General features: G+C 45.6%; 1 protein-coding gene across 11 annotated transcripts in view; it reads right to left on the reverse strand.

Annotated features, from left to right (window-relative positions):
- Window positions 1–15,924, reverse strand: part of LOC144686390 (disintegrin and metalloproteinase domain-containing protein 23-like) — a 198,610-nt gene that overhangs the window by 18,742 nt on the left and 163,944 nt on the right. For 8 of the 11 annotated variants that reach the window (XM_078551539.1, XM_078551537.1, XM_078551538.1 and 5 more), the window contains 2 exons: window positions 12,729–12,897; window positions 9,337–9,448 (listed from right to left, as the gene is read on the reverse strand). In XM_078551539.1, the coding sequence (XP_078407665.1) occupies window positions 9,337–9,448; window positions 12,729–12,897 (281 nt within the window). Of the gene's footprint in view, window positions 1–4,510; window positions 6,168–9,336; window positions 9,449–12,728; window positions 12,898–15,924 lie in introns of those variants that run through there. The other 3 variants (XM_078551536.1, XM_078551530.1, XR_013577924.1) reach the window with 2 other exon arrangements.

Here is a 15,924-nt window from a genome sequence, read left to right on the forward strand (position 1 = left end):
GTGTGAGTCTATTTGTGTTTGTCAGAAGTGAGAGCGTGCTGGTGCTGATGGGGCATTTTTCTGATCTGGTGGCCTAGATTTAGCACCGAGCAGCCCCCAACCCTCTTTGCTACCCCTCCCACCTCCAATTCAATCACACTGTGCATACTTGTGGAATAAAGCTCTCTATACTCTAACCCATCAATGTTCCTCAAATCCACACTCTGCTTGGCCTCAGCCTCAAGACAGTCTTCACAATGTGGTTGATTCTTAACTCCCTCTGGAATGGCCCAGCAAGCAACTCAGCAGTGTTCAAGAAGGTGGCTCATCATCACATTCTCAGGGACAACTAGTGATGGGCAATAATATATCAGTGCAGATTGGCTTCAGGCCCGAGTCCCAGAGGGGGCGGGGGCACAATGTATGCCAATGAGGGAAAGGGCAATTTAACCTCCGGCGTGCTGGGGACAGTGAGTATTTGCACCACCACCACTCACCATCACCCTCTGGGCATTTTCCTCTGCTCTCAATACTACATTCTCCAGGCGAAGATTGTGCAGGGGGGCTACTGCCAAGTCTATCCTCAACAACGTTTTGTAACCACGATGTTACAAATGCAGAGTAGGGTTTTCTGACTGCCTTAAGCCCAGAGAGTAAGTTAACGGTTAATTCTTAACTTTTAGCTCTCGTGTGCTGAGTGAGTTTCTGTTAGAAAGCTGGAAAAGTCAGTTCCGTTTAACAGAGACTTTAGCTGAGAAACGTTTGACTACAAGCTCTCTCTCTGCAAGCTGCAACTCTTCCAAGGATACATCTGCCCAAGGCAAGCAACAACTCTGCAGCTGAATGATTCGACTGTCAACTCGGTCAAGGTAAAGCTTTGATAAGGTGAATGAGAAGCCTTCTTGTTAAAAGTGAAATCCAGCTAATCGAATGAGGTCATGTTTGAAACACACAGATTCTCATGTATCCAAAGTGCAACAAAGGTATAAAAAGAGAGTTAAAGAGTAGATCTAGTCAGAATTTGACAAATCTCTGCCAAACCACCCACTTCGACTCAAGAACAGTAATTCTCAGTTTTATTGTAACTAATCTTAAGTAGTTATGCCATTATTATTAACAACAGGCCAGATTTTGCAGTCAAGGATGAACATATAGCAGCAACTACTCATTACACTTGCATTTGTCCCTGAATATTTGCAGTGGAAGTTCCTGTTAGCCAACTTTACAGGACACCTGGAACCTGGGTGTACAGAGCAAGCAACTGTATGTCTCTTTAACCAGACCGAAGAGTTGTTACTGAGCAGTGGAGAGTCCAAACCAGGAAGTATAAGTTAGGATAGTTAATTCAAAGTCAAATCATGTACAGAAAGCGAAATAAAGAGAGGGAAAGCATGATTGGATTAAGAGATAAGAAACAGAATGGAAGAAATGCTTCTTTAAATATTTTAATTTCTCCAACAATAATTAAAAGCTGAAGGAATAAGACTCCACACTTATAGAAGTTAATTTTCAGTGTCAGAGAGGTGGTTTGGCAGCAATTAAGGCTTGTCGTGGTGGTCAGCCCTTCTCTGTTGTTGTGCAGCTTATGGGGGAGCAGGGCATCTCCTCATTTCCACGTTTAACTCACTAGTATTCCACATAATTAATGGTGAGTACTTTGAGTTTCATCATCATTTCTAGTGCAAAATCCGACCAAATAATTCTCATTGTAAGCTTAATTCCTGAGAGCCAATGAGTAAAATACCTTTGAAGCCTATTGTTTTGTGGGACTATCTAATCAATTAAGAAGTAAAACTATCCACTGCCCAACAAGAGACTTATTAGGGAACAGCTACAGAATTTGCCTGAAAATTCCAATGAAGATATGTCAACAAAAGGGCTGCTTACTCTCATCTATTTATCTATGGTATTTATATCGTAGTGTCTAGCCAAGTCTTATCTACAGCATCATTCGCACATCGACATCCTCATACGTCTCTGTCACTTGATGTGGATTTAGGTGTTGCCCAGGACTTCTGTGCCCCCTTTAACGCTGCATTTCTGTCGCCTATTTTGTTAACCTCAGCTACCCTCAACACACCCCACCCACTCACCCAAAGAAATGGATTTAGAATAAAACCAAAAGTGATCTTTCACAACATAGAGACATTTGTCAAAAGAAATACTGACGGCAGTCACACTTTAAAGGTGGCATATGAAACTCAAGCCCCTGGGAAACAGAATGAGCACAAGAGGAAATGGGGTCAATGGTGAGCCCACCTTTCTCCTTGTTGCCTTGTGCTGTGACATACTGCCACAATAAGGCAGTAGCCCTCCAGTACCTCAACTGAACAACCATTTTTGCCGTATAAGCCTAGATATGAATATCAGCAGATTACTAAACTACAGAGGTTTCACAGCTTACCTGTTTGGAGCCGCTTGATATGTTCCAGTCATCTACTTGATTGCAATAAACTAAGATCAGCAAAAATCTCCAGGGTCAGACCTCAGGAATGCCTGACCTGCATCTATTGGCTCAGAGATCCAAGGATTTTTTTTCTCTCTTAAACAGTGACTGCTAACTTCATGTGAAGACAAAAGCAAAGAACTGCGGATGCTGGAAATCCAAAACAAAAACAAAAACAAAAGTACCTGGAAAAACTCAGCAGGTCTGGCAGCATCTGCGGAGAGGAACACAGTTGACGTTTTGAGTCCTCATGACCCTTCAACAGAACTAAGTAAAAACAGGAAAGGGGTGAAATATAAGCTGGTTTAAACGGGGTGGGGTTGGGACAAGAAGAGCTAGGTAAAGGGCTAGTGATAGGTGGAGATAACCAAAAGATGTCACAGACAAAAGGACAAAGAGGTGTTGAAGGTGGTGATATTATCTAAAGGAAAGTGCTAATTAAGGGTAGAAAGCAGGACAAGCAAGGTACAGATAGCCCTAGTGGGGCTGGGGTGGGGTGAAGGAATCTAAAAAGGCTAAAAGGTAGAGATAAAACAATGGATGGAAATACATTTAAAAGGTAGCTGTGGGAGTCGGTAGGCTTGTAATGGATATTGGTAATGATATCACCAGAAATTAAGAGGAAGGGAAGGGAAGTGTCAGAAATGGACCATGTGAAAATGATGGAGGAGTGGAAATTGGAAGCAAAATTAGTAAATTTTTTCAGGTCTCGACAAGAGCATGAAGCAGCACCGAAGTAATCATTGATGTACCGGAGAAAGAGTTGTGGGAGGGGGCTGGAGTAGGACTGGAACAAGGAATGTTCCACATACCCCATAACAATCCCATGACATCTTTTGGTTATCTCCACCTATCACTGGCCCTTTACCTAGCTCTTCTTGTCCCAACCCCACCCCCCACCCCTTAAACCAGCTTATATTTCACCCCTTTCCTATTTTTACTTAGTTCTGTTGAAGGGTCATGAGGACTCGAAATGTCAACTGTGCTCTTCTCCACCGAAGCTGCCAGACCTGCTGAGTTTTTCCAGGTATTTTTATTTTTGTTCATGTGAAGACAGTCTTGAGGCTGAGGCCAAGCAGAGTGTGGGTTTGAGGAACATTGTCGGGTCAGAGTGAAGAGAGCTTTATTCCGCAAGTATGCACAGTATGATTGAATTGGCTTGCTAAAGTGTGGGTGGTCAATCACATGAATACAACCATAATTTGGGTGGCCAATCACATAGATTCTAATATAATTCGGGTAACCAATTGCAAGGTGCCTAACATAATTTAGGTGACCAATCACAAGGTGTTTAACAAACCTAGTTGACAAATCACAGGAATCCTAACATAATTTAGGTGAGCAATCACAAGGATCCTAACATAAGTTAGGTACCAATCACTACGTTCCTAACATAATTTTTGTGACAAATTACGAGAATCCTAACACAATTTAGATTGACCAATCACAAGGTTCGTAACATCATTTCGGTGACCAATTATGAGATTTGTAACATAATTTGGGTGGTAAATCACAAGGAGCCTAACATAAATTGGGCAGTCAATCTTGAGAGGCCTAACATGAATGGGGCAGCCAATCACAAGAGTCCTAACATATTCGGTGGCCAGACAGCCAAGCGTTCAGCAAGAGCTGGGTGACAAAGATATTTGGAAAACTGGTGCTGATAGCAACCTTGATCAGAAAGTCCAAAAAGGAGGGTTGGTGTCAGATCTGAGAATGTCACGCTCTGTACTTTGAGCAGAGAAACATTGATCACATCAATAAGGAGCTTGTTTAATATCTTTTTATTCACAGCACCATGCGTGCTTATGCTTCCCCAGTCTTCTCTATACTTGTGGACAGCTTTGCTCGATACCAAACCGTTCTCTACCCAATGCTGAACTTGAAATTGAGATTGTTCTCCTCTGAGCAGAGAAAGTTAAGGAGAGATTTAGCGATGCTCAAACTCATGGAGGGTTTTGATAGATTAAATAATTGGGATTAGAATACTTAGGTACTTGTTCGACCGGCGCAGATTCGATGGGCTGATGGGACCTTTTCCTGTGCTGTTGACCTCTATGACTCTAAATAAGTGGAAAGTAAGATAACTGGCAAAAAAGAACGGATGAGATGAGGAGTTTTTTTTTAAACACGATGAGTTGTTCTGATCTGGAATGCGAGGGAGAAATTTGTGGGGCTTTGGAGTAAAAGTAGGGGGAGTGGGATTGGATAGCTCATTCAAAGAGCCAGCACAGGTACGATAGGCCAAATGGCCTCTCTTGTGGTGTATCATTCCATGATTCTATGAAATAATCAAACCCCAGCCCCACTCACCCTCTACCCAGTATCCTCAACAGCACAAAAATTCACAACAAAAACTATGCACAACAGCTTAACTTAAAGACCTGTCTATTGCTCCTTTTATTAAAATTGCAGATAAAAAGTTCAAGTCTGTAATTAGTCTCGGCAAAGATCAGTTGACCTAGAAAAACCTTCATTAGCTCAGTGAGTGCCACTGATTAAATTACAGCCTGATAATTTTTTCCTGCTATCCAATATAATCCATCACTGAACCTTTGTTATTTTTTGTAATACGTCTGTGCTATTATTAACTGATTAATGGCATACTACCACATAAGGTGGCCAATATTGTGCCTCTGTTCATGACTGCGGTCAGTGTTGTGATAGCTCATGGCCAATATAATGTGCCAAATGGCCCTGGTGAAGGGCTCTGGAGACCTGCGTACACTTAATTAAAAAATATATATATATATATTTATATATCCTGGCCACTCACCCATTGTGTTCCCCATGCCCTGCACCCACCCCACCCCGATGCTAGAGAATTACCCATCACTGAGCTGATGCCCCAGCAGTCCTTCACTGGTTGTGGTACCCAGAATTCGGCCCCTGGCACTCCTGATGTGCCAGGTGCAAGGCACAGCCGGCAAACAAAACTTATTTGAATCAGCGGACAAGATCAGCTCACTCATTTATAGGTTTGTGGTGCGCCCAAAGCGAAGCTGGGTGGTACCGGTTACTGGCCTGCCCCCTTCTCCCCACTCCCACCCTCCTCAATGGGCTCACTCTCTTTCTTGAACTGAGAGGAAAGGCACGGCAACATGTCTCTCTCTCTCTCTCTCTGGTCCAGCTCACGTTACGAGAGAGCCCAACATGTGGGTCTGACTCCTCATTGCTTGGGAGCGGCATCTCCTTTGTTTGCGATCTTCGCAACCTTGGTGTAGCAAACCAAGACTTAGTGCAGGTTGCCAGGAAATGTGGTTGGCTCCAGCCAGGTCACCGCTCTCTTTTAGCAGCCAGATGCTCTGATGTGAAGGTGAAGCGAATATTCCACTTTCCTCTGAATCTGCCCCGTTGTCCTGCGCAAGTGGCTGATATAGACATCTCAGCACATTGCAGATACAGGTCATAAGTTCAAGTGCTCTCCGTCAGTGGCCTTTGCATGTCAACCCAAAAACCTTATTATCCAGCAGCACTACTGACAGATGCCTAGTGCCATTTTATATCTCTTGCATTCAATCATAGTGCTAACCCCTTGCTCATCTGTACTTGGCTCAATCATCGGCTAGAATCATAGAAGCACAGAAGGAGGCCATTCAGCCCATCGTGCCTGTGCCAGCTCTTTGAAAGAGCTTTCCACTTAGTCCCACTCCCCTGCTGTTTCTCCATGTCCTTGAAAATTTTTCCTCTTCAGGAATGTACTGGTGGTGAACCATTATCCCACATGTTCCCAGAGGGATATCTGTTTAAAAAGGAAAGGAAAGTTTACAATGACGAGATAGCTTGCAAGGAGATAAAACTGAGTTCCCATGTGTTGGACCCAATTTAACTACTGTTCAGCCCCTCAGATGATGGCACCATGGCTTGTGCTACATGCAGACTGAATCGATGTAAAACATGTATTTTAAGGGGAACGCTGAATCTTAAATTATACAACAGGCAGAATAGCTCCATTTTGATCACTAGGAGTTGGCTCTTGTAGGCAAGCTCCTGCCTGAGAAAGAAGGTCTGATCAGCCTTGTTTTCCAAGCTCAGAACCGTAATGCATTTGAATTCCGCAGCTAAAACTCGCAAGGTTTAGTTGTGTTGCTGCTTAAGTATATAATTATTTATTGCATGGTTAATGAATCAGGGCCAATTGATATTCTATGTTGTAATTCGTATTAATTTCATGAGTGAATTGTAGGTAAGAATGAAATCTGTTACTGATCCAAATGCATGGGAGGCTGTGGTTAGATATAAAAACAAAAATTGCTGGAAAAACTCAGCAGGTCTGACAGTATCTGTGGAGAGGAAGACAGAGTTAATGTTTCAAGTCCGTATGACTCTTCATCGGAACTAAAGAGAAATAGAAATGTGGTGAAATATAAGCTGTTTAAGTGGGGGGTGGGACAGGTGGAGTTGGAAAGAGGGCCAGTGATAGGTGGAGGCAAAGGAGAGATTGCCAAAGATGTCATAAACAAAAGGTCAAAGGGGTATATTTCACCACATTTCTATTTCTCTTTAGCTCTGATGAAGAGTCATACGGACTCGAAACGTTAACCCTGTCTTCCTCTCCACAGATGCTGTCAGACCTGCTGAGTTTTTCGAGCAATTTTTGTTCTTGTTTCAGATTTCCAGCATCCGCAGTATTTTGCTTTTATCTTGTGGTTAGATATATTTGTTTCCCCACTATAATAATGACTTGGTTGAGACAAATTAAATCCTCAGCCCCAATATTCTGAGCCTTGCAGACAACTGCACTGACCTTTAGTTGAATTTAGTTTGACAGGTTTGAGTCTATGTAGCATGATCTGGAGATGGTGTTTCTAAAGATCACTTTGTGGTAAGGCTACAGAATGACAAACTCTAAAATAACATGGGAACTTTGAACAGGTTTTGCCTCGGTGACTAGCAGACTTAAAACCAGATGTCTTATCCAGAGTAGAGGGAAATGTATCAATAGAGTCTGTTTGCTCCCAGTGACTTCAAATGGTAGGGGAAATAGGAGGCGGTTAATTGCCATCCCTTTGTACTAGCTTCTAATGAATGTTATTGTGCTCATCTAGATGAGGGATGTGAGCAATGGTGAGAGGAACATTTCCTATTTGAGGGGTTCAGTGTCATGTCAATTGTTCCTAATTGGAGCGGAAAACTTCCTTTTAATGTGTGACAATGGATGTTAGCCCAACCCGAGAACAAAACCCCTGTACTCTGTACACCCGCCATACTTGTGAACACTCTGATAGCAGCCACGTTGCCAAGGTAGGGGTGTTATCCAGTGGGGCCTTAGCCCCACCAGCAATTCGGTAAGGACTATCGAAATGCACCACACGAAGGGTCCTGAGACCCATGGCGGAATTTTACGGCTCCGTGGCAGCAGGGTGGGAGGCCGTAAAATTCGGCGAGCCATTGAATGGTCCACTGACTTCGGCAAGACCATAAAATCCCGCCGGCGTAAAATTCCGGCCCCAATATATTGAGATGTCCATCACTCCAGGGTGGATTTGCACCCAGGTCCCAGTGTCTAACTCACTGTGGCACCCAGTGACCACTTCGCCTGACGGCAAAAAAAATTCACTGACTCATTAGATACTTTAATTCCTGGCATTGCCCACTGGGGACACCACAGCACTGCGCTGACAGTCACAGAGGCTGGTGTATCTGATGCAACAACACATTGGAAACTTTCATTGTAAAAGGGGAAAATGATGGTACCAGGTGTAATCACAGGCAATGTCGTGTTCTTTGAGTCTCCATTTTATTCAATGCCCATCTCATCAATTCCTACTTTTATTCAATGTCTAATCCCGTCCAATCCCCTTCTTTATTCAATGCCTTCAGTGAACCACTCTACTCAATGTTTAGTTCACTCAAGTCCTTTGTGAAATTCAATGCTCAAACACCTTAAATAAACTTTATTCAGCGCCTCTTATTCTCATGTCTTCCCTCTTCGTTCACTGTCCTAACTCCTACCTCCTCTTCCAATACCCTTCATTCAATTCCACTGGTCACTTTTGAGGCATCTATAGCCAGGCACGAGGAAGGGTGACTTCTCCAATGTCCATAAGCTTCAACTCAACCAAAATGCTGCAGTCCACTAGGCTCCTTCCCTCTTAAATGCTCTGGCTGCTTGCCTCTCCCTTGTCCCTGCCTTCAAGAATCTCAGAATCCTGCTCTTCAACTGACCCCCCTCCATCTTATCCAGTTTTCCAGATTCCCCCTTGTGGCGTCCCCTAAACATTAAGCTCTTGGAGACGCTGTCCGGATGGTGAGAAGTACAATGGAAATGCAAGCAGTCATTGTTGCCGTGTGCCGCTGGCATATTTGAACTGTTGGGTCAAGGGAATGCTTTGCTTGGAATGAGTGTCTTCTCTTGATGGGAGGATCTGCCTGTCGGGGAGAGCCAGGAGGGTAGGTTCAGGCAGTCTGACTCCACACATGAAGAGCTGCAGTTCTCACATGGATGAGAGGGGAAGGTGAAGGCCGGGGGTCAATGATTAAACCTTCTGGGCTTGGGGGGGGGGGGGGGTGTCACCTCTTGAACTGTCCTCAGGCATCCCTCCCCTCCCCTCCCTGGGCAGCCGGTTATAAAGTGATGATAGGAGTAGCCTTGGCAATGGTCACCTAGCAAGCCTTTCTATGAACCAGGGTGAACAGACACCAAAGGAAGGGCAAGGAGAATATACAGAACAATGTATTATTAAAAATAAATAAATAAATGCAAAAGACATGCAGACAGCAACATTCCTCCTTCAGCAGCTGCCTTGCCTCTTGCCTTTCTAGCCCACTTGAGTTCCAAACTGTGAAAATGTCAAGTTTTTTTTTAAAAGAAATCTCTAAACACCCTGTAGCAAATAAAGAATGCAAGAAAATAGAATAGAGACACCAAGAGCATCACAGAGAGAGGCTGCAAGTGAAATCAAACAAACCCTTGGGGCCTTCAGGCGGTGGCTTTGCCTCGTTGCGTTTGGGGTCATACATGCTGCAGTCCGTTCCTGCCCAGGTGCCCTCACAGATGCAGGTTGCTTCATTACTGCATAGCTGCAACAGATTGGATTAAAATCAGTGGCGGTTCTGCACTCATAACACACGTTTCTACTATTCTGATACAGTGAGAGACAGGACTTCCTTTGCATTCAGTGGGCGGAATCTCCGGCACTTATGAACGTTTCGGATGTTGGGGTCATTTCCGGGTCCCGGCCCCCGCCCCCTCGGGTCAGTAAGCTGGGGGGTGGGGCGGAGAGGGGGGGCATCTTCCGGCGGGCAACCAATTAGCAGACTACCTCCGTGTTCAACATCCAATTAAGGGCGGCGGGCGGAACATGGAGGCAGGAGGGCCAATGGGAGGACCTGTGGCAAAGTCCAGCTGGCAGCCCCAGCGGGAGAGGTTTGCACCACTGAGGGCGAGGGAGTGTCTCAAAACGGAGGCGCTCATGATGGGCTCCAAACCTGGTTTACCCAAACAAGAGCCAGAACTGTGGGTACCTCAGAGCAAAGGGAAGACCCTTCCATTAGTAGGCCTACAGCCGCGAATGATCCTCTTTGAGCCTTGCAGCTCCCCGAGAGCACCATTTTAATCAGCCTCCGATGGCCCTCAGACCTTGGGCGGCATCTTCCAGCCCTGCCAGCGGCGGGCATTGCCAATTGACTTTTGACCGCTCTCCAAATGTTTCCGTCCTGCCCGCGATGGTGCCCGCTACTGGTGGGAACGGAAACTCCCAGCCTTTATGTTGAGAGGCTGCCTCCGAAGCATTGCCGGGCTCCCGACATAGCTGGTGGGGGCGGGGGGGTGGGGGAGGTGCATGTGTGTGCCTTGCAACATCAGGAAAATTCCAGCACTGTCAGAAAATGGCCCTCGATTGAGGCATTAAATATGCTGATTGCCTGCTCGCCTCTGTGGAGTGGGTTGCTGAGTCTTTGTGGCTGTGCGTGTTCAGCAATCTGTTTGATAACCCAGAAGGTCATAAAACACCCAAAGTTAAACTCAGCAAGAATGAGACAATATTGAGCGGAATCTTGCCACCTGTGAAAATATCCTTCCATCGGGGACTAATCTGGGTCCCGTCCCCAATGGCCCGTCAGTGCCCCGGGTGACATCTTCCTGGAGGCAGCCTATTGAGGACGGTGGGCGGGCAGGTTCCTGAGGCAGCAGAGCCAGTCACGGGACCTGCAGCTTTCAAAGGCCAACAGCCTGACTGGGAGTGGTGGATTCCGCAGAGGCAGCAAGGAGAGCATGAGGGAGCACGAGCACAGAGGCACCCTCTGAGCCGTGCAACAAGCGTCTCTCCATGAAATCCGGGCGCTCCTATTGCTCTCGCCTAGTGGCTGATGACTTTCCACAATGAGATTCCCTTTGAAATACGATTGCACAAAATGGCGGGGAGAGTCGGGGAGGGGGGAGAGCCCCTGCGAGGCAAAGAGGGTAGCGGGATGGGAGGAAGAGCGAGAGAGGCTGAAAGCAAAGGAAGATGGTGGCAAGCACAGCATGAGAAGATTACTGAGCATGGAGGGAGCAAAAGGCCATTCAGCCCATCAATCTCTCTCCTTCCACAGACAATGTACATCTGACACTATCGTGGACTCTACCAGAGTATTTAACCTGCTGAGGGCATGTTCTACAAAATGCCTGTCAGTCCCCAAAGATAAACCAAGTGTTTACATATCCATCTTTACATTCTACAAGGCATAGCCACAGAATCTTACAGCGCAGAAGGAGCCCATGCTGGCTCTTTGAATGGGCTATCCAATTAGTCCCAAATCCTTCGCTCTTTCCCCACTATTATGCAATTTCTTCCTTTTTACGTAGATATCCAATTCCCTTTTGAAAGTTATTACTGAATCTGCTTCCACCACCCTTTCAGGCAGTGCAGTCAAGATCACAACAACTCACTGCATAAAAAAAGTTCTCCCCATCTCCCTTTTAGATATTGGCCCAATTATCTCAACTCTTGTGACCTCTGCTTACCAACCCAGCTGTCAGTGGAAACAATCACTCCTTACAAACTTAGTCAAAACCACTCATACATTTAAATGCCTCTTTCAAAGCACCTCCTAACTTTCCCTGTTCTCAGGAGAACAGTCCTTATAAATGATAATAATCCTGAATGGAGAGCATTGGAATAGCCAAGTCTAGAAGTAACAAAAGTGTCCAAGCGGGTTTCAGGAGCAGTCGAGCTGAGACAGGGGCAGAGACCAGCGGCGTTACAGAGGTGGAAATAGGTGGTCTTAGGTCCTTGAGCATGGGTAAGGCCAGAGACTCAGTTCAGGGTCAAAAGGATGCTGAGGTCACGAGGTAAAAATCAAGGGCGCATTGAAAATATATCTTTCTAACACGGTCTTTGAACACATTCATTCATTCGTCATAGAAATACTGGAGATGAGGAAAAGACAACTATTTGACTCGGTGGGGCGGTCAGAGGTGATGAAACCTCCGGGATTGGTCACACTGACGTTGTGTGAGGTGGGGACGGGTCCTATCTATTCCCTTACACGTCCCTTATAATATTGGGTTTTAAAATGACTACAACCTGAAATGGACACGAGCAGAGATAGCTTCTCTCCATGTCCTGTAACTCTACTTTTCTTTCCATGTTTACATCCGCATACCCACAACCCTCTCCATTGGATAGATAAATTCACACTAAAGCATTCACCTCTTTTTTTAATATGATTCCCAAATCCCAGGCCACAGATCTGGTTTACCCCACATTCCTCCAGGGTGGATTGCGGGGAAGGGAGGTGGGGGTCTCTCGAATGGTTGCCGTAACTTCAGCAGAAGATCGGCAGAAAGTAAGAACTTGCATTTAGATTGACCTTTCACAACCCCAAGACATCCTAAAGCACTTCACAAACAATGAAGTGCTTTTTAACACGCAATGTAGGGGAACGTGACAGTAAATCCACAGTAAGCTCCGACAACAGCCTCGCAATAAAGCCTGGATAATCTATTTTTCACAATGTTACTCGAGGGCCAGGATATGGGGAGAACTCCCCTGCTCTTCTTCAGAAGGATGCTGTGGGAACTTTGGCCTGAGAGGGCAGATGGGGGCCTCAGGGCTGTGTTGGAGTGTCTGCGTAGATTTCATGAAGTGGGATTTGAACCCACGACCTTCTGACTCAGAGGCGAGAGTACTACCAACAGAGCCATGGCTGACACTCCTGAAGATTGCGTTCCTGACAATCTTCCGGCAAAGGTAGGGTGTTTGACGGTTGGAATTTCTCTGCCCTTTTTTTTCCATACATCCCCTGTTCCTCCGGCCATGAGTTGGATAATGGCCAGTTCAGCCGTGTCTCTCACACACACACACACACACACACTCACCCCATGGCCGGAGCATATCTTTGTGGTGGATCCGCTCGGACAGTTACTGATGTTGAAGGAATTAATGGGCTGGCATCTATGATCCATGCACATCATGGACGGTCCACAGAGAGTTCCATCTTCAACGTATCCCACGTCTGTCCCGTCATCCATGATGATGTGGCTACCACTGAAAGACAGGAAAGAACAGGATAACGAAAGAATCCAAAACCCACCAAACAAAGTCCAGCCATAATTTGAAGCAGGAGACAGCTGGCCAACAATAATGTGCATTTATATAGCTCCTTTAACGTGGTAAAATGTTTGAAGGCTCTTGACACCAGCATTATCAGACACAATTTGACCAAGCCACATAGGGAGACATTAGGACAGGTGATCGATCGTAGGTTTTAAAGGACCCTTCTCACAGAAGATTTTTAGGATCATCATAAAAGGATGAGAGAGGTTTCAGGGGGGCAATTTCAGAGCTTATGCCCAGGCAGCTTAAGGCATGGCCACCAATGGTGGAGCAAAGGAGGTGATGAATGTGCAAAGGGCCACAACTGCAGGAAGGAAGAGATCTAGATGGGATGTAGGGCTGGAGTAGGCTACAGAGATAGGGAGGGTTGAGGCTATGGAGGGATTTGAAAACACAGATCAGGAGCCAGTTTGGGTCAGCGAGCACAGGGTGATGGGTAAACAGGACTTGGCGCGAGTTAGGATACAGGCAGCAGAATTCTGGATGAGCTCAAGCTTACGGAGGCTGGGAGGTGGGAGAACATCAATATAGTCAAGTCTGAAGGTAATAAAATCATTGATTAGGGATTCAGCAGCATGTCAGCTAAGTCCAGGGTGGAGATGGGCATTAAACACACTAAACAAGGTTCCCGAGGGTCGGCACATAGCAGCAATCTTGCCTGAGGAGAGAATAAAAAACCGCACACACATTATATACGTGCGTTTACAGAAACATACACATTATACTTACATATTATCATGCAAACATATACACGCATTATATGCATATGCACATATATATGTATACACAGAGGTTGAGAATTGCTGAAGAAAGAGACATGCTGTCAAAGCTTTTCATCCTGCACTCATCAGGACAGATGCAAGAATAGGAAATTTCAAAGGGAGTAACAAGTCCTCAGCTGATCCCTGGGAAGAGGAGGTTTTCCTATGAGGAAAGGTTGGACAGGTTAGACCTGTACCCATTGGAGTTTAGAAGAAAGAGAGGTAATCTTATTGAAACATATAAACATATGGACAAAAGAGCTGAACTCCAGAGGTGGTGTGAGAGTGATTGCCCTTCACATCAAGGCAGCATTTGACCGAGTGTTTGCCATCAAGGAGCCCTTGCAAAACTGGATTCAATGGGAATCAGGGGGAGAACTCTCCGCTGGTTGGCGATGTACCTAGTACAAAGAAAGATGGTTGTGGTTGTTGGAGGTGAATCATCTCAGTTCCAGGACATCACTGCAGGAGTTCCTCAGGGTAGTGTCCTCAGCCCAAACATCTTCATCAATGACCTTCCTTCCATCATAAGGTCAGAAGTGGGGATGTTCGCTGATGATTACACAATGTTTAGCACCATTCACGACTCCTCAGATACTGAAGCAGTCCATGTCCAAATGCAGCAAGACCTGGACAATATCCAGGCTTGGGCTGACAAGTGGCAAGTAACATTCGTGCCACACAAGTGTCAGACAATGACCATCTCCAACAAGAGAGAATCTAACCATTGTCCCTTGACATTCAATGGCATTACCATCACTGAATCCCCCACAATCAATATTCTGGGGGTTACCAATGACTAGAAACTGAACTGGACTAGCTATATAAATACTGTGGCTACAAGAAAAGGTCAGAATCTAGGAATCCTGTGATCAGTACTCACCTCCTGACTCCCCAAAGCCTCTCCACAATCTACAAGGCACAAGTCAGGAGTGTGATGGAATATTCTCCACTTGCCTGGATGAGGGCAGCTCCAACAACACTCAAGAAGCTTGACACCATCCAGGACAAAGCAGCCTGTTTGATTGGCACCCCATCCATACACATTCACTCCCTCAACCACCGACGGACAATGGCAGCAGTGTGTACTATCTACAAGATGCACTGCAGAAGCTCACCAAGGATCATTAGACAGCACCTTCCAAACCCATGACCACTACCATTTAGAGGGACAAAGGCAGCAGATACATGGGAACACCACCACCTGGAAGTTCCCCTCCAAGGCACTCACCATGCTGAATTGGAAATATATCGCCGTTCCTTCACTGTCGCTGGGTCAAAATCCTGGAAATCGCTCCCTTAACACCACATGGACTGCAGCGGTTCAAGAAGGCAGCTCACCACCATCTTCTCGAGGGCAATTAGGGATGAGCAATAAATACTGGCCCACATCCCATGAATAAACTTAATATATAAGATCCTGAGGGGACTTGACAGAGTGGATGCTGAAAGGATGTTTCCCCTTGTGGGACAGACTAGAACTAGGGGACACGGTTTAAAAATATGGGGTCTTCCATTTAAAATGGAGATAAGAAATCTTTTCTCTCAGAGGGTCGTGAGTCTGTGGCATTCTCTTCCCAGGAGACAATGGACGCTGGAAAATTGAATATTTTTAAGGCTGAGTTAGTAGATTCTTGATTGACAAGGGAGTCAACGGGTGTAGGAGGTAGGAAGGAAAGTGGAGTTGAGGCCAGGATCAGATCAGCCATGGTCTAATTAAATGGTGGAGCAGGCTCAAGGGGCTGAATGGCCTACTCCTGCTCCTAATTTGTATGTTTGTAACAATTTATACTGCATGAGAAAAGGGTGCCGATTGGTTAGCATATCGGCTCTGATTGGTCAAGAGGTTGCCATGGAGAATGCGCCAAGCTTTTGTTTATTTCAAAAATGGCCCAATGCCTGGACATATTCCTTTAGCCTGCAGAGGACAGGTCCCTGCATATGAATATATGCAGCTTCTAACAAACATAAGTGAGCCACATGGTGAGCCCGACTGATAATCTCAAATTGGTTGTTAGTGTAATTCTTAGCACACGCGGGATTGTTCAGCAAGTGCTGTCCAATCGCACAATCACATCTAACATTAGCCATTATGTTCTGAGCTTTGCAAGCATGGCCTGGTTGAGTGCCATTAAGTATTCTGCCTTTTGAGAACAGCCAAAGGGAGATGCTATTTGATACGATCCGCCAGTCGTTG

This window comes from Cetorhinus maximus, chromosome 11 (genome assembly GCF_964194155.1).
Source record: "Cetorhinus maximus chromosome 11, sCetMax3.hap1.1, whole genome shotgun sequence".
Taxonomy (NCBI): Eukaryota; Metazoa; Chordata; class Chondrichthyes; order Lamniformes; family Cetorhinidae; genus Cetorhinus; species Cetorhinus maximus.